Raw genomic sequence first — 18,334 nt, 5'->3', positions numbered from 1 at the left:
AAGCTTCCTAGTAGGCTGAGTAAAAAGGAAAATATGATATTTAAAAGTTCTTTTTATCATAAAGGTAGAATTATACTAATTTTTAAAGGTGTATTTTTTTCTTTGCGTTAAATTCCAAAAGATTTATCATGTGGGACGTTTTATAGAAGAAAATGTGGGCAGCAGCGTCCTCAACAATGTTACCACGTATGCAGATTTCCCCCTTACCTCTTGTTACCACTCAGTAAAGGGTGAGGACAAAACATGAAGTGTAAGTGCATGGCGACATCATAGGTGCCCAAATATAAAGCAAACACGAAAATAAGATAGTCCCTTATTTTCTCAACAGGATGACCCCCCAAAATAGTTTTTGGCCATTTGAATATATAAAATTTTAGAGATAGAGATATAGATAGATGTCTACTTCAACTATTTGACTTTATAATGTAATTATACACATTTAAAATCACATATTATATAAAATAATGTATTCAGAAAGAAATATTGCACTTGTCCCAATTACATTTCCAGAAAACAATAGCGTTCGAACTATATTCTTGTATCATCAGGACACATCAGTGTCTTCATCATCAGAGTCCCTTTTCGAGTCATCTCATATGGTTTTCAGAGAATAATGACTTCACTGCCAGCTAATCATTGTTGAGAGATATCACTTTTGGGGTTTGTATATAATGCTCTCACTGGAAATTGTATCCCAAGCCCCACGTCCCCATTTGTATGGCATTAGAGCAGACCCCACTGCCACCCCGTTTGTCTGATAGGGGCCTATCTGTGATGGCCTCCTCGTAAAGGCCTATCGTATAGATTTTTTAAACAATATTTAAATGATGTCACACGTTTGCAACTAGAAGGTCATTCCTTTGGGAATCATGATTAAATACCATTGACTCTTCTATTCCTCATCTAACCAGGTGGGTGACTTCTCTGAGCATAAACCAGACTTGACTGAAGTCATTTCCTCCCAATGTGTCCTCCCCAGACAGTGCTTTGTGGCTCGGAATACAGTAATTGAGAGGACACCCTGTGACATGAGCGTCTCTGGCAGGGCGGGACTGTGTTACGGGGTTTGCAGTAGTTTGGTCCTATGGCGGCCGAGTGCTTGTCTGACCATAACACAGCCGCGCTGAAGCCCACCCAGGAGATGCCGCATGACATGGACGGGTCCCCCTTTGGAGGGCTCGCTGAGCTTTACTTGGTGTGTGATCTTGAGCAGGTCACTTAACTTCTTGGGCCTTGGTTTTCTTATGGATGAAATGAGGGGTTTAGGCTAGATCTGAAAGGAGTTTCGGGGTGCACAAGGGGGATCATGGGGATGGCTCTGTGCTTCCAGGGGCAGGGGGCTCTGGTGTCCTCACCTCATTCCCAAGTCAACAGAGTAATTCTGCTTTCATCTATTTTATATAAAGGGATTCCAGGTAAAATTTCCTTTGAAGTAAAGATCCCTTTAAAAAAATTTTTTTTTAAAAAAAAGGAGTAGGCCGTTATTGAGGTCTGCCTGCTCTGAAGTTCTCGCACTTCAAAGCCATCAGGGGTCATCAGGTTAAATCTTCCTACTGATGGCTAATGAGGATATGATGTGCCTGGTGACTGGGGGAGGGGGTGGACACGGCCTGTGAGTCAGTGAGCATATGTCATCTGGTGACACAGAGTTACGGAGCCCAACAAGAAGTCCCACCTAGCTGGAATCACGTCATCCTAGAAAACATGCTCATAATTTTGTGAGAGACAAGCAAATGGCAAGGAAGCAGTGGTTCTCCAACTTTGAAGTATATTGGAATCATCTGAGGAGTTTTTAAAAATCCCAATCTTTTGGTCTGGGGCCTGGCCCCATGGCTGAGTAGTTAAAGTTCTGTGTGCTTCACTTTGGCAGCTCAGTTTCGCAGATTCAGATCCCGGGCATGGACCAACTCCACTCACCGCTCACACTGTGGTGGCAACCCACGGACAAAAACATAGGGGAAGATGGGCACAGATGTTAGCTGAGGGCTAAGCTTCCTCAAAGACAAAAAGAGGAAGATTGGCAATGGATGTTAGCTCAGGGTGAACCTTCCTCAGCAAAAAAAAAAACACAAAGCATTCTAATGTCCAGGCTACACTCCATGCTAATTACTTCAAACTCTGGAGGAGGGACCTAAGCATCAGTAATTTGTAAATCTCCCAATGTGAGTTCAATGTGCCATCAAGTTTAAGAATAAACAGCACTGGTGCAGCCACTATGGAAAACAGTATGGTGGGTCTTCAAAAGATTAAACAGAATTACTGTATGAGCCAGCAACCCCACATTTGGGTATGTATCCAAAACAATTGAAAGCAGGACCTTGAAGAGAGATTTGTGAACTCATGTTCATAGCAGCATTATTCACAGTAGCCAAAAGGTGGAAACAACCCAAGTGTGCATCGACAAATGAGTGAATAAACAGGATGTGGTATATACACACAATGGAATATTATTCAGCCTTAAAAAGGAAGAAAATTCTGACCCATGTTACAACATGGTTGAACCTTGAGGACATTATGCTGGGTGAAATAAGCCAGTCACAAAAGGACAAGTACTGTACGAATCCACTTATGTGAGGTACCTAGAAGTCAATTCTTAGGGACAGAAGGTAGGATGGTGTTGCCAGGGGCTGGGGGAGTAGGGATGGGAGTTGTGTTTAATGGGGACAGAGTTTCAGTTTTGCAAGATGAAGAGTTCTGGAGATTGGTTGCACAACAATATGAATATACCTAACACGACTGAACTGTGCACAAAACTGGTTAAGATGAGGGGGCCGGCCCTGTGGCATAGTGGTTAAGTTCAGTGCACTCCACTTCGGTGGCCTGGGTCCACAGGTTCAGATCCTGGGAGTGGACCTACATCACTTGTCAGCCATGCCATGGTGGCGTCCCACATACAATAGATTGGCACAGGGACAGTCTTCCTTGAGCAAAACTAAGAGGAAGATTGGCAGTTGATGTTAGCTCAGGGCGAATCTTACTCAGAAAAAAAAAATGGTTAAGATGGTAAATTGTATGCTATGTGTGTTTAACCACAACTAAGTATAAAATAATATAAAAAGAATAAGCCGCATCATGTAACGCCTGCTACTCAGAGTGTGCTCTGTGGGCCGGCAGCCTTGGCATCTTCTCGGGAGTCTGTTAGAGATGCAGCATCTCAGGGCTCGCCCCAGACCTTCTGCCTTGGAACCTGCCTTTTTAACCGGAGTCCCCAGTGTTCTGTGTGCACATTCAACATGGAGAAGCACCTGAATGTTAGACCAGGGTTTGGAAGATGGAGCAGCCAGGGTCATTTGCCTACTTCTTAGAGAACCCGACATTCTCTGAGACGCCGCATGCTCAGGAGGCTGACCTCACCCCACCCCTGCCGCCATGCTGTCCCACACTCCTGGCCAGTGGCTGGTTTACGGGTGGGTGTGTTGCCTGGTTCTGGCCAATGAAAGGGAAGTTCTGCTGAAGAGGTACTGGGGACACCCAGGCAGAAATGGCCTCTCCTTCGTTTGGAAGTTTTCAGGTCCGGATGGGACCCAAGCAAATTCTTTAGGCATCTTGGAACCTTGGGGGCACTAGCCTGGTGCTTGATGACGCAGAGCCCCTGACTGACAAACCCCTGGGTCCACCTCACCGATGGATTTCTGGGTGTGTGAGAGTGGAAATGCATTTATTGTTGACGACTGTGTGAGTCAGGGTCTTCTGTTACTTGCAGCCCGGAGTTTCTCAACCTTGACCCTATCGACTTTTGGGGCAGGGTGCTTCTTTGTTGTGGGAGGGCGTGGTGTGCCTCATAGTCGGTCTAGCAGCAGCCGTGCCCTCTGGATGACATTGGATGACAGGAGCACTTCCCCCTCCCTCAGTTGCAACACTCAGAAGTGTCTCCAGACACATTGCCAAATGTTTGGTGGGGGAGGGGGACAGCTCGCCCCCAGTGGAGAACCACTGTGGCAGACATAAGCCATCCTAATGCATGTGAAGACCTGTTTTTGAATGGGTCCTTTGGAGGGTAAATACGGCTCATGTGCTCCCAAGTGTTCCAAGGATCAAAGTGAGATCAGGTGTGTGAGAAAAGCAAACACACACGAAGTCTTGCTAATCAAACCTGTCTGTGATGCTGCTGGTGCGTTGATAACACTGTTGTAGTTTCCATTTATTCTTTTAATAGGCAGAGATGTTTACCTTAACAGGTGGCCAATGAGGATGGTGAGTGGAATTTTCCCTCGGTGAAGCTGGCGAGCCCTGCCAGCACTCTCTTGGCCTTCCTCCTGCTTAGAAATCCTGATGTCTTGCTGGCCAGCCCTGAGCCGGGCCACCCAACCCGATCCTTCATCCTGTGAGGCAAGGGCTGCTGTGGAGCTCGCCCTTTAACGCATTTTCACAGATGAAAAGAGATCTTATTTAGCTGCTGAAGAGAAAGACCAATGCCCTACATATAATAGTGTATTCGCAGCTCACTCATCTGTGTATTTGAGACCCCCAGAGTGAGGGGACCTGGACAACCTCTCTTGCCTTATTTTCCCCTTCCTAGAATCAGCTGACACATTGAGACTACTTTCCTTAGGAGCCCCCTGACTCCTGAAGTCAGTGCCTTCGAATTCATCACCTCTTGAAGAGTTTAGTTTCATTGAAGTGTCACGAAACATCCCCCGGGGCAGGAAGGCTTCCAAGGGGAGCTGGACTTTACAGAAAAGTCTGGAGGAGAATTGGGAGCATGGGAACAGGGGAGGGGACCAGAGCTGTGAAAGAGGCATTTGAAAGCAGTAGATGCATCGGTCATTTATGTTGTCAAGTGCTTACCATGTGCCAGGCGCAGTACTAGGTGCTGGGGCTGGGGTGGGGAGAAAAGGCCATTAAGAGGCAGCTGCGGCCCTTGGGGGCCTCAGAAGCTACTGGGGAATACGTGGTGGATGTGATCCTGTACTGTGGTGTGGGGTAACTTCCCCCAGTACCATGGCAACTGTCCCGATTCTGTGTTTTGTCCCCACCTCTGCAGCCCATGTGCTTTTCAGGTCATTAACTCGCTTTCCGAACCAGAGGTAGGACACATATATCAGGCCGTGGGCATGTTGTAGGGCCCGGCACATGATGATTTAGACTGCGGAAGGCATTCGTTGGTGGCTTCTAGGGAAAGATGGTGTTTTCTTTTGGAGGAGGGGGGCGTGACTTGCAAAAACCATGCCAGGCCCTGCTGCAGCCCAGTTGTTTCCACGAAGGAGTCAAGCTGAGGATTGAGCCCACATACAGTCATCCCGCGGGATCCACGGGGGTTGGTCCCAGGACCCTCCAAGGATACCAAAATCCACTGATGTTCAAGTTCTTTAGTCAGCCCTCTCATGTCTGCAGATTCCACATCCAAGGATTCAACCAACCATGGATCGTAAGCATGGTACCCCGCGGATATGGACGCCGACTGTATGCACAAAGGCTGAGGCAAGTCAGTTGCAGGGAAATCAAGCCGGCGCCTTGATGGAAACATATCTGACCCACCTCTGGAGTTTTTGTAGCATATTGTTAATGAAACCTCCTTACTGTAAGCCAGGTTGAACTGGAATTCCTGTTGCTTGTATCATAAACCAAGGGGATGTGAAAATGAGCAAACCCTAAATGTGGATTGGCTGAGAAGAGATGTTCATGCAGAGAGCAGCAAGGAAGTCTTTGCTCAGACCGGGAGGACGGTCCTGGTTTAGCAAAATGGCTGGTCATGGTGGGCCTGTTTTACCCTGGGGTACAGACCTTACGTGTATGGAGACATGACATTTGGAGATCTGAGAGGGAATATTCAGGATGTTGGCTACCTTTGGCAGTCTTCATTAAGGTCCCATAAGACTCACACTTAGGGGGAAGGTGGCCCACTGGAGAGTGCAGAGGGATGAAAATACAGCTTTGCTAAGAGAGGGCCTTTCTGCCTACAGCCTGTAATCTAAAGTGAGTGGACATTGATGAGCAAGTCCTGCTGGATTGGAAAATCAGATTTATCTGGCTAAAGTTAGAACACAAGCAATAGATCAGGTGAGTTAGCAAGAGAAAAGATTGGGGCCCCAGAAAACATTGCCCCCATTTTCCAGGTCTCTCCCGAGGATCTTGTCTTAAGGAAGTCACGTTTGTTAAAGGGGACAGTTGACATATTGTGAAGATGCAGGTGACTACCCACTTCAGAGATGAAAGAAAGTACCACTAATTTGAGACGCAGGGCAGTGGGCAAGACACAGAGGCCAGTTGCCAGCTCAAGGATTCTGACCTGAGATGATCCCCTGCTCAAACTACCAGCCTATGGACTTGAATAGAAGAAACCCATTGAATTCTTAAGGGAGCTGCAATGTCAAAGAAAGTAGCCAACTATTGCCTGAGATTGCCCATTCCTCAGGGCAATCCCTGGACATGTACCCACAAAAAGTAGGGTGCTAAAACAATGACTCTCCTTGGAAGGCATCAACCCCAGGCCCACTCACATCTTAACAAGGAAGTGGACAGGGCGATACCAAGCCCACAACTAGGGGCTTGCATCTTGTCTGACCAAGGGACTTGCTTTCCCACCAGGGCAAGGAGTCCACAATATCTCCTCGATATTGCATGTACTATTAACCAATGACAATTGAAGTATTTTCCATTCTCTTCTTCTCCACATATAAAATTCCCATTCTGGAAATTCTTATTGCGTGCAGCCTGGCTTTTCTCAACATTGCTGGCTATGTTGCTGGTAGTGAACTGCAGAATTTAGTTGACAGGTTACCGTTCCATGAGTAGCTACTTCCAGACATGTTGGGAAGTATGATGCATCTCCCAGAAAATATGCACTTGAATCTGAATCCAGTAAGTGGGTGAATCACAGGGCTTCAGCCTTTGGGGGAGAGTTAAGTCTGTTTTAGCCAAGTGTGGTGTTTCTGATGATCACATAAGGGAAGAAGAATGTACGGATGTTGGTTCGCCAGAGGAATGGACCATAGTGGGATGTTATGGTTACTGCTTTAACACCCATCTCCCCTTCTCTAGACAACAATCCTGATTTTGTTCAGGTGACTACACTTCAACTCACAGCTAGTGTGGCTTAGGGAAAGCCAACGCCACTCCCAGATCTAGGATGGGGCATCCAGCCAACACTAAGCTCACACTGGTGACCCTGTGTAGACCTTCGAGACTGGGTGAGGCTCTGCTTGGAACTCCTCAGAGACATGTTCTCTCAATTCTTTCAGAGTGGAGTTGTTGGGAAATATGAGTGCTGAAGCAGCCATTTCATCACCATGAGTGGGACTAACCGAGACTGAAGCCGACACGAGGAGGAAAAGTTGAAAGAATCAGAAATGGGTCTGTGACCCTGGTCGTACCATACCCACCCTTGCTCTTGGGCTTTTGAGTTATATAATGTCTTTTTTAACATTTGGCCAGTTTAAGAGTTTTCTGTTACTTGCAACCAAATGACCAGCTATTATAGAGTGCAGTAAATGCTAAAATGAAAGTATGAAAAAGGTGTTGGGTGGTTAAGAGAGAAGGTGGGTTAATTAGGTAAGAGAAGCAAGCTGTTTCCTTAGGCATTTAGGGTGGGAATTGTCGGAAAGGAGCTTTGCTGTTCCTAGCATTAAACAGACCCTTTTGGTGGGATTAGACATATCTGCAGCCACCGTCACACGTCTCTTAGTCCATGCAGGTGGGAATGGATGTGTAAAGGCCTTCGGTGCAGGGCATTGACCTGGCATCTGAAAGTCCCCAGTTCATGTTGGATGGGGGGAGCAAGCCTGCCATCTGTTGCCCACAGTCTCTCGGTAGGCTGAGGGAGTTCCCTAACGTCCACTCACAGTGTGAGCAGCCAGCCACCTCCTAACCCTTTCCCTCCCGATGCTGTTGCAGAAGATGGATCACGTGTCTCCCAGGCTGAGAGCCTTCCTCTCTGAACCCATTGGAGAAAAGGATGTTGTCTGGGTCGATGGGATCAGCCATGAGCTTGCAATCAATTTGGTCACCAAAGGTTTCAACAAGGTAATTCCTTTTCCTTATTTCTCCAACTTCTCTTCCTCTAGTCCTGCCAGATGGCAGCTGCTGCCACATGTCCCTGCCATCAGAGAGCAAAGCTGCCACTTGGCAGGGCGCCACATGCTCTAATGCTCCTGACCCCACATGCTTGGGCAGACTCAAGGACCAGTGGGTAATGGGCAGATAGAAAGGCTTCCACTCAGAGCAGCGGGGCCAGGCGTGATTCACTTGGTGTTCAAACACCCAGGGGTCAACAGAAATCAGCCAGCCCCCCAAGTCTGCTGAGCTGGCAGGATGGATGATTTGAACACACTCTCCACCCCCATGAAGAGACTCTCGTCCTGTCAGGGCACCAGCCTGGCAATGGCAGGTGGAGTAACAGCAGCCTGGGGTCTGCGCCAGAGTAGAGGGATGTGCATTGTTCTAAGATGTCACTCCAGTCCAAGAAGGAACTCAAGGATATCCAGCGGAGTTGGAGCATTCTTTTCTATGTAATCATTTGTTTTTATGGTGCTGTCATAAAGCTGCTTGAAATTTTAGGAGAGAATGGGAGATGCTCCCAAAGAGAACGCTAGAAAGTGAACACATACAGAGACAATGGGAATTCACACAGAGCGTTGCATGCTCCGTTGAGAGAGGTGCCTGCAACAGAGCTGTTACTGTTCATTGCCTTCAGTTTTTCAAGTCAGTCTACACTGCTGTGCAGGAAGATGTTTCGGAAACACCCAGAGAGTCTGGGAACCGCTGCACGCGCGGCTGAGGATCAGCTTGGTTTGCAGGGGCACAGAGCAGGCTGTTTCCAGGGGGCATGTGAACCACTGGGCCTATGGTTTTCTGATTGACACGCTGCTCTGCACCAGTTGTTAAATATTCTGAATGTCATTCCAATCTGCTGGCCAATTTACTATCCAGTAGGTGGTATTGTCAGGAAGCTGGAGCTCCACGACTAAGGTCGACTTCCTTCTTTCCTCCGCATGAGGCAGATAGGACCACTCCCGAGCAGGTGGTGAAGTAGACAAGTCTGCATAGGGGAGACAGTTTTAATTAAAATTTCTCTTTCAAAAGAACTGATTGTCCGTTTTACTTTTCTATTGTGGTGTAACATACGTGCCTTGGTATGAAGCGTTCAGCTCACTGCGTGTTGACATTATATCCACCCAGGGACTCACTACCTGGATCTAGTGATTGGGCATCTCCATAATTCCCAATGGTTCTCTCATGCCTCTTCCCAATCAGGGCCATCCCCACTCCCAGAGGAAACCACTCTTCTGGCTTCTACCACCATTGATTGAATATTTCCATAATTGTGAGGTTTTGTTGTTGTTCGGCCATACTCATCATTTAAAAAATATTTTTATTTATATACAGTAAATTTCACCTTTCTAGTACACAGTTCTGAGAGTTTTGACAAATGCATGCAGTCCTGTAGCCTCTAGCAGAATCAAGACATGGAATAATCTCCATCACTCCAGAATGTTCCCCTTTGCCCTTCAGATTCCCCACCCTCAGCCCCTGGCAACCACTGATTTGTTTCCTGTCCCTGTAGTTTTGCCTTTTCTGTCTTAATTGTGTTTTAAATGAGTATTACAAGTGGGATGATAAGCATGTTTAAGACCAAGAGATGAATGACTAATGGAAAAATTTCAGGCATCTGAGAACTTAATACACAGAGTCAGGGCTGTAGGGAAGAAGGGAGTGTTTGCCTATATGCATCTGGGCCCCTGGAGACATGCTCCTCTTGTGGTCACTGCCTCCTGGACAGCACCATGACCAGCCCTCTACTTGTAGGCCCTGCTTGTCCCAGGGCCACTAATTCCAGGCACTGACACCAGCGATTCACCTTTCTCCTTTGCTTTGAGCCCCTCAGCCACCTGTGAATGAGATACAGGTCGCTATCGCCCCTTCACAAATGAGGAGACAGAGGCTCAGAGAAGTTGGCGCCTTGATTAAGGTCGCGAGTGAGGATCAGAATGGCTGTGGATTGTGCGGCCACGAGTCGCTCCAGAAGATCCAGCCCAGTGGCTGCCCGGCAGGGAGGGGGCTTACACTGAAATTTGGTGGCGAGACCCCATATCAGTGCCTGGAACCTGGCTGGTAAGTGGATCCAGGAGGAGAGCCCCAGGTGACATCTACAAGATGAGCAAGTGCTTCTGGGTGAGGACTGGTCTGGGGTCAGGGCCAGCAGTAAGAGCCTCTGGGGCAGGCGGATCCTAGCAGGGCGGGGGTCTCAGAGTTAGCAGCTAAAAATGCAGGCTTCTGTGTTGCTTTCAATGGACTTTATTTTTTAGAGCAGTTTTAGGTTCACAGCAAAATTGAGTGTAAAGTACAGAGTTCCCAAATTCCCCTGGCCCCCCTCGCCCATTATCAACATCCTGCACCAGAGCCTGCGAGTGTTACAGTCGAAGAGCCTACAGTGACACGTGGTTATCTCCTAGAGCCTGTAGTTTACATAAGGGTCACTCTTGGAGCTATACATTCTGTGGGTTTTGACAAATGTGTGATGACGTATCCACCCTTCTAGTGTCATACAGAGTTCTTTCACTGCCCTAAAATCCTCTGAGCTCCTGTGTTGTTAGACCCTGCCAGCGGGAGACCCGAGCCTGGCATAGGGAGGGACATCTTTGTGGGTCTTTGCTGGCCTCTGTTGGGGTGTAGCGGCCCCTCCTCAGACCAGGGGTCAGCCAGGCTTTCTCCGCTGTGAGCGAACACAGCCTCAGGTTCCACCCTTGCTTGCGACCACTTTCTTGGCCTTGTCCCGGTGGTGCTGGCTCTTTCTGCACCCTTTCTGAGGACCCGCTGGGATGCAGACCCACTGGGCTGCCCTCAGCCCTGCTCGCCTGGGCTCCTCACCCAGCCTTCGACACTCTCCCGAGAACCCAGGGCGCTGGAGCACCCAGAGCTGAGGCACCGCCCCCGCCCGGGGGACCCCACTGCAATTGATCTGGGTATCTCCATCACCTATCTGGGGAGTTGGCCCTGCATGGGGGGCAGACATGGAGGCACCTTCTCAAGCTCTCATCAGCCTCTAAATCTAGCAACCTCTCCTCGATTACTGCCCCGCCAGGTGAGACTTTCCTCTCTCCTCCGTGGAAGGCGTGGGGCGCTGGGAGGGGCTGGCCCCTCGCCCTGCTGGGCTTCCCCCGAGCTTTGGCGGTGGCATGAACTGTCCTCTGGCTCAAAGTTTCAGTCGTGACTTTCAAAACTAGATTCCACTATAGATTCACCCCAGTCTCTTCAGGAGCTCAAAAGTGAAAAATGTGTGTGTTCTCTCTAGATTGTTTCCTGCCTGCCCCTCTGCAGGGCAATTGGCTTCGGCCTAAGGAACTAGATCTGGGCCGTCAATATGGTGGTCACTGGCCCCTTGTACCCTTTGAGCGCCCATCTGAATGGACATGTGCTATAAATATAAAATACGCATGGCCATTTTAAAGACTTAGTACCAAAAAAAGAATGTAAAGTGTCTCATTAGTAATTTTTTTGATTACGTGTTGAAATGATAATACTTTAGAAATATGGGAGGAAAAAAACATATTGTTAGAATTAGTTTGACCTTTTTATTACCCCTTTTACTGTGGCTACTCAAAGATTAAAAACACCATCTGTGGCTGGCTCACATTAGATTTCCACTGGACAGCACTGGTCTGGATTTAACGGCAGGAGGGCTGCAAGGGAGAAGGGAATTACCAAGAAGGGAAAAGACATGGTGCGCATGGCGCTCGAGGCCTTTCACGGCCTGGCTCTGGCTCTGGCTCTGTCTTATGTTCCTCTGGCCCCCCCACCCCCAGCCTCTCCCATACTTGAGCTGGACTGCCCGTGAACCACAAACACATATGGGGCCATGCTCCTGCAGACCCAAGGCCCCTCTTGAAATGGACTGTCATCCCCTTCAAGGCCCCACTCCCAGCTCACATCCCCCAGGAAGTAAGCCTTCCTGCTGCCCACCCCGCCCCCAGCCTAGCAGGCTCCATTTCTGAACACTGGGAGGATTCTGTGGAAGCCCTTGCTGGGACATCTGTACTGCTGACCATTTTTTCCACACGTGGCCAAGAACTCACACTCATTGTGTTGGAGGCACAGCTTGCCTTTGGTGCCCTCCCACATCTCCTCTGAGGAGAGGACGGTTCTATGCTCTTTCTACTCCTCCTCTCCTTATACAACCCCACCCGGGGTGAGTGAATTTCCAGGCACTCAGTGAATTCAGAGACATCGGGCGGTGCCCTATGGCAGGGGCACATTACTGTGGGGATAATCCTGGAGTTATTCCAACAGCGTAGAAGTAATTTTAACATCTCAGTGAATCTAGTTTGTTTCAGTACTCTCTGAAGACACTGTAAAGTCATATCCTCGAGCCTAAATCTTCCCCCTGAAAGACAGTTGGAATATCAGAGTGGAGTAAATGTTCTGGGTACCCACCTGCTCCCCAAGTCTCTCCTACCTAATAGGAGAGCTAGCACATGATGTTTGTTACATGTCAAGCACTGTTCTAAGTGCATTACGTATGTTTATTTCATTTAATCATCAAAATCCTATAAGGTATACTATTTCATCTCTGTTTTACTGGTGGGGAAACTGAGACACAAAGCAGCCACATGACTTGCTCAAGGTCGCTCAAGGTGAGAGGGATGAAATTTGAATCTGGGCAGACACACTCTGAAGCGGGCAGTCACATAAGTTTGGGGTTACCCTGTGTAAGGTTGCTAGATAAAATACAGGACACCCAGTTAAATTTGGATTTCAGATAAACAAATAATTTTTTAGTGTAAGTATCCTCCAGGGAGACAGGCAGGAGAAAGAAAGGGCAAGCCCTGTGCTAGACTGAGCATTCACGCTAAAGACAAGGAGGTTTCAACCGGAAATAACTGAGAGATGCTGGATTTGCAAGGATGTCATTGGCTGTCAGTGGCCACGAAGGGTTAAGAGCCAACATCTGGTTAGAGAAAAGGCAAGTTGCTCATCACGCCATAGTCTTGTGGCGATGTAAGGTGCCTTCACTCTAGGCACTGAGGAGCTGGGAACTTCAGCAGAGGGAAGGGGAGGGCTGGGACTAGGTATCTCTGTTTGAAATGGCCGGGTACCATAGTGAAGACGGAAAATTTTAATCCGTGCGGACCAGCACTGGCTACCTAATGTGCAGAGCCCAGTGCAAAACGAAGATGTGAAGGCCCCTTGTTCATATTTATTAAGAATTTCAAGATGGCGGCAGCAGAGCATTAAACCAAGTGGGGGCTCTCTGAGCGCAGGGCCCTGTGTGACTGCATGGGTCACACACAAGGGAAACTAACCCTAGTGCAGACTCAAATATTACTACTATTTAGCAAGGAATTGGATGCGGTGAACTGGAGGGTGGTCCAGACCTGCTCACTGTGTGGCTTGGAGTGGAGGGGAAGTCTGCCCTTGAGCCACCATCCTACCATGTGGGCAAAGGCTGCCGCAGGAAGGAATGAACATCCCTGGCTTCGAGGTGGCCACTGTCCAGGGTGCTGGGAGGGTGGGAACATCTGCTCGGGGTTTCTGTGTCTCTTTGTCACCCTCCATGTAGCCAGATTTTTCTGAGCTTTGGCCCAAGGTGGGAGAGGGGCAGTTTCTCTTCTCCATGGTTAGGGTTTTCCTTTCTGCAGCCAGCAGAGAAACCGAGCAGGCTTCCGGCGGGCCCATGATGGGAGCCCATGACTCCAGTTTCCCTCAGGAGCAGGGTGAAGCAGGCTAACTTTCCCTCCCCGCCACTGAAAGTTGGCAGGGTGAGACAAGTGAGAAAGTGGAGAAGGGAGCGTCAGGTTGCAACTTGGCTCTGGAGGCCGCAAGATGAGGCCCTTCTTCCTGCAACATTCCTGGCAAGTTTGCCTCTGTATGCCATGCATTCCTTGCCTTCCTGGCTGCTGAGCCTGGTGGGAACATGGACTCTGATTACCAGACTTGCTTATGCCAGTGGGGAGGCATCCAAAATGGCAGAGGACAACATAGGTGCCAGGCCAGACTGCAGATGGTTGGGATGTGCAAGAATGGGGCTGAGAAAAACAAGTCTTAACCTCTTGGATTCTCTGTGACTCAATCTGGAGAATGGGGCGGGGTACATGTGAGGATCAGATGGATTAAAACGTGTCAGGGGTCTGGAGCCCATGAAAGATGCTCACAAGTGTCACTTATTATTGTTTATTATTATTATTATTAATGTGCTCTCTCCTTGGACAAAGCTTTGTGTTTCTTGATCCTGTTATATTCACCTCTGCACCTCCCATACCTACTCAGCAACGGGCTCAATTGACATTCAATAAATGTTAATTTTTTAAAAAACTGAATTCAAACACATCTCAGTAAAATCCACCACTGAAAATATGAGGATACTGATAAAGTAAAATGAGATCATTCTAAGCAACTACGCTGCTTTTTAAAAAGATGGTTAAAGCAGCAGTTTAGGGGCCGGCCCCGTGGCCGAGTGGTAAAGTTCGTGCCCTCCGCTTCAGCAGCACAGGGTCTCACCGATTCAGATCCTGGGCGCAGACCTGGCACCACTCACCAGGCCATGCTGAGGCAGCGTCCCACACAGCAGAGCTGGAAGGACCTACAACTGGAATATACAACTATGTACTGGGGCTTTGGGGAGAAGAAGAAGGAAAAAAAGCAGTTTAAAATGACCGTGAAATCATGGCTTTTTTCTCTTTTCAGCAACTGGACCATGACTAAAAATAAAAAACACCAAACTCCAACGCTTGGGTATGTTTTATGACTGGTAATTTCTCTTTTAAAAAATATGTTCCTTTGGGTTAAGATGAAGTTTGCTTCGTTTTATGTAACTGAAAGTAAACAGATGCCAGCGGGTTTTCCTGGAGAGCGCCCAGAACTCGAGCGTGGACACTGGTTCTCGTTCATTCCAGGCTGGAGGGCCCCCAAACCAGCCCCGAGAGATGGGTATTTAACGTGACCTTAAATCTCCAGCCTTCCCGATTTAGTGGCTCAGCCAATCTATAGCCATACGGTCTTGGAGGTCCCTCTCCTGCTCAATAATAGTGTGCTAAAATGCTAAAAAAGAAATGAAATGCTGCGGGGGCCGGCAGATAGAAAACAAGAGAATGCCATAGAACTGTGAATCATGGTGTACTTAATCTTTATTTTACGTGTGTTTTTCATCCACAGAGACTCTTCAGAAGGGAAAGATGAGCAAGGTTTAGTGTGTTTTATACCTTCTATGCTCCGCCCACGGGCTATGTATTCCAGGACTAAAAAAGAATTTGCGTTTTTCTAATGCTCACACACTGAGTTCTCTTAGTTCCATCTGCAGGGTGGGCAGGGCATGTTCTGGGCCCTCAGAAGAGGCGGAAACTGAGGCCAGGTTCTGCAGGCTCACACTTCACGTTAAGTGAAGGGCCTGAGGTCACAGAGTTGGTTTGCAAAAATAAATTGATGCTGAGATATCCTTTATCTGTCAGTCCCACGTGCAGTGGTTCTCAATTGAGGGAGATTTTGTCCCCAAGGGGACATTTGGCACTGTCTGGAGATGGTTATAATTGTCACAATTCCAGGAGTAGGGGGTGCTAGTGGTATCTCGTGGATATAGGCCAGAGATGCTGCTAAACATCCTACAATGCACAGGACAGCCCCCCGCCCCCAACATAGAATTATCCAAAATGTCAAGTGGTGAGGGTTAGAATTGAGAAAGTAGGGGGATGAGGAGCGTCTCTAACTCGTGTGTGTGTGTGTGTGTGTGTGTGTGTGTGTGTGTGTGAAAGAGAAAAGCACTAGATCAGAGGCCGGAAGGGAGCATCCGAGGTATGCTAGGCTCTTGCTACTCAAAATGCTGTCCCTGGACCAGCATCAGCTGGGAGAAAAGCCGACTCTCAGGCCCCATCATGCACTTGCCGAGTCAGAACCTCCCTTTAACAAGATCGCCGGTGATTCATGTCTCATTAAAGTTGAGAAGGACAGGCTCTGGTTCATCCCAGGCTGGACAGCCCCTAAACCTGTTGGGAGAAATACGATTTAACTTGTGGCATCTCCCCGGGGGCCTGTCCCAGAATCCCCATCGCCTGGGTCAGGATTTCTCGTTCTCCCTCCAGCCTGACCCCGGCCCTCCCTTTGATTCTCACGTGAGCCCTCATGGGGGGTGGGGAGGAGCACAAGGGAGTGGTTTATTGTAACCTTTCCCGTTCTCCACCCCGCCGCCCCGCCTCCCCCGCCCCCCGACCCCCCACAGGCCTACACCCTGTTGGGACAGTTCCTCCTGATGCACAAGAACGAAGCCGAGTTTCAGAAGTGGCTCATTTGCTGTTGTGGTGCCACGGAGTGTGAGGCCCAGGAGAGCTCGAACTGTCTGAAGGAGTGGTGCTCCTGCTTCCTGTGAACACACCTCCTCCTCAGTAAACAGCACGTTCTGCACCGGGACCCGGGCTCCTAGTCATTATTTTTGTTTTTAACTTTAATGATACACGTTCCTTATAAAAAGTGGTTTAAGAATATAAAAAAGGACAAACACAAGAAAAATGACCCCAAAGTCTACCACCCAGAAACAACTATCATTCACCTTACATGAATATCACGCCAAATATCTCTTAGCGTAAATGTGTAAGAGAATGGATGATTCTATTTAAAAGTGGCAATTAAATTTTAAGTCAGTGTATTAGTTATCTATTGCTGCATAACAAATGAATGCAAAACGCAGCAGCTTAACACAAACAATAATTTTATCTCATGTAGTTTCTGAGGGTCAGGACTGAGAGCTGCTCAGCTGGCTGGGTCTGTCTCAGGGTCTCCCAGGAGGTCACAAGCTGTGGCCGGGGCACAGTCGTCTGGAGGCTGACTGGGGCTGGAGGATCAGCTAATAAGACGGCTCCCTCGCAGGGCTCTTGGCGGGAGCCTCTCCAGAACACTGCTAGAGAGAGCGAGCGAGCAGGAAGCTGCGGTGCCTTTTATGACTTAGTCTCTGACTCACACGTCATCACTTCTGCCTCCTGTTTTTAGAAGCAAATCGCTAGGTCCTCAAGGGAGGAGAATTAAACTTGAAATAACAAATAATATGCAGACATATTTTTAAGAGCATCACAGTCAGGTTTTGAGGCAGAATTTACATACAGTAAAACTTGCCCTTTTGCGGTGTGCAGTTCTATGAATGTTAACACATGCATTGTCCTGTGACCACCACCGCAGTCAGGATGAAGAGCATGTTCATCACCCCAAAGAGTTCCCTAGTTCCTCCTCAGGTCACCCCCCCCACCCCCCAGCCCTCTGCAACCAATGATCTGTTTTCTGTCCTTATAGTTTTGGCTTTCCCAGAAAGGCATATCAGTGGAATCATACCATATGTAGCTTTTTGAGATTGGTTTCTTTCACTTAGCCTAATTCAGTTGAGATGAATCCATTATACAGGCTTTTTATGCTTAAGAACATTTTAGCAGGTGTTGTTGGTGCCCAGCCTGTATCCTGTTGGCACTCGCTGTTCTAGCAGTGTCCAGTAACTTCCCTCAGCAGGCGTCTGAGTACCTCTGCCTGATGGGGTCTCTGCTGCAGCAGTGGGATGAGCCCACGCACAGGGGAGGGGACGCTCTGGGAGTTAACGCCGGGAGAGGCCACAGTCCTGGATGGAAGTGGACAGCTCAGTGCAGCAGCTTCCTTGCCCTCCGGGTGGGGCAGCTCTGAGGCAGGCTCCGCCTGCTCCCGGTGCGCTTGGGCCCAGCTGCCCACAGTGATCCCCTGCTCTCTACCCGCCAGCCCCCCGCATTTGCTTCCTTCCCTTCCCTGTCTTGCTTTCTCACTCTCCTACCAGCATTTCCTGAGATCACCCCCACAAAGAAATATCGAAATTTTAGTCTCAGTCGGCTTCTGGAAGAACCCAACCTAAGACAAAAGTGTTGGAATTTAATTTTAACAGAAGAAAAAAAAAGTGGAACTGAATGAATTGCTGAACTTCATTGAATTTTTTTCTTCATCACTATATATAGTAATTTCTAAATCAATTTCTTTTGAGTTTAAAGGATAATGGGAAAACTGTAAGAGAGAGGTTAATATCGTTAGGTTTATTTTAAACTCTGTTTTTCAGTGTTAGATGGTATGAACACCTATTTAAAAACAGTAAAAAGAAATTAGCACTCTTACTTCTTCTCTCCTATTTTTAATTGCTTTTATTATTACCTTTAATTTGTTAAGGTTTATAGCATTTACTTTCTTCCCATAAGCATGACCCCTGCAGAGGTTTAGCCTTAGTCGTATTTTTAAGAACTTATCATCAATCCTTGTTAGTATCATTATTTTAAAAATCACAGCTCTGTCATTCCTGAATTCTTTATTTTGATACATCTCTTTGTTGGTTGAGTTGGATCATTGTATCAGTCAGAATAGGCCAGGTCATGCTGCTGTAACAAACAACCCCCCCAATCCCAGTGATTTAGCA

General features: G+C 48.0%; 1 protein-coding gene across 1 annotated transcript in view; it reads left to right on the top strand.

Annotated features, from left to right (window-relative positions):
* BANF2 (BANF family member 2) overlaps positions 1–16,323 on the top strand; it is a 45,631-nt gene extending 29,308 nt beyond the window's left edge. The window contains exons 3-4 of the mRNA XM_070589536.1: positions 7,834–7,962; positions 16,145–16,323. Coding sequence (XP_070445637.1) covers positions 7,837–7,962; positions 16,145–16,291 — 273 coding nt within the window. The 5' untranslated portion in view covers positions 7,834–7,836 and the 3' untranslated portion in view covers positions 16,292–16,323. The remainder of the gene's footprint in view (positions 1–7,833; positions 7,963–16,144) is intronic.
* Positions 16,324–18,334: the final 2,011 nt, after the last annotated feature.

This window comes from Equus przewalskii, chromosome 21 (genome assembly GCF_037783145.1).
Source record: "Equus przewalskii isolate Varuska chromosome 21, EquPr2, whole genome shotgun sequence".
NCBI classification, from domain to species: Eukaryota; Metazoa; Chordata; class Mammalia; order Perissodactyla; family Equidae; genus Equus; species Equus przewalskii.
Note: the sequence above shows the minus strand (reverse complement) of the source record. Positions and strands in the feature narration are given on the sequence as shown.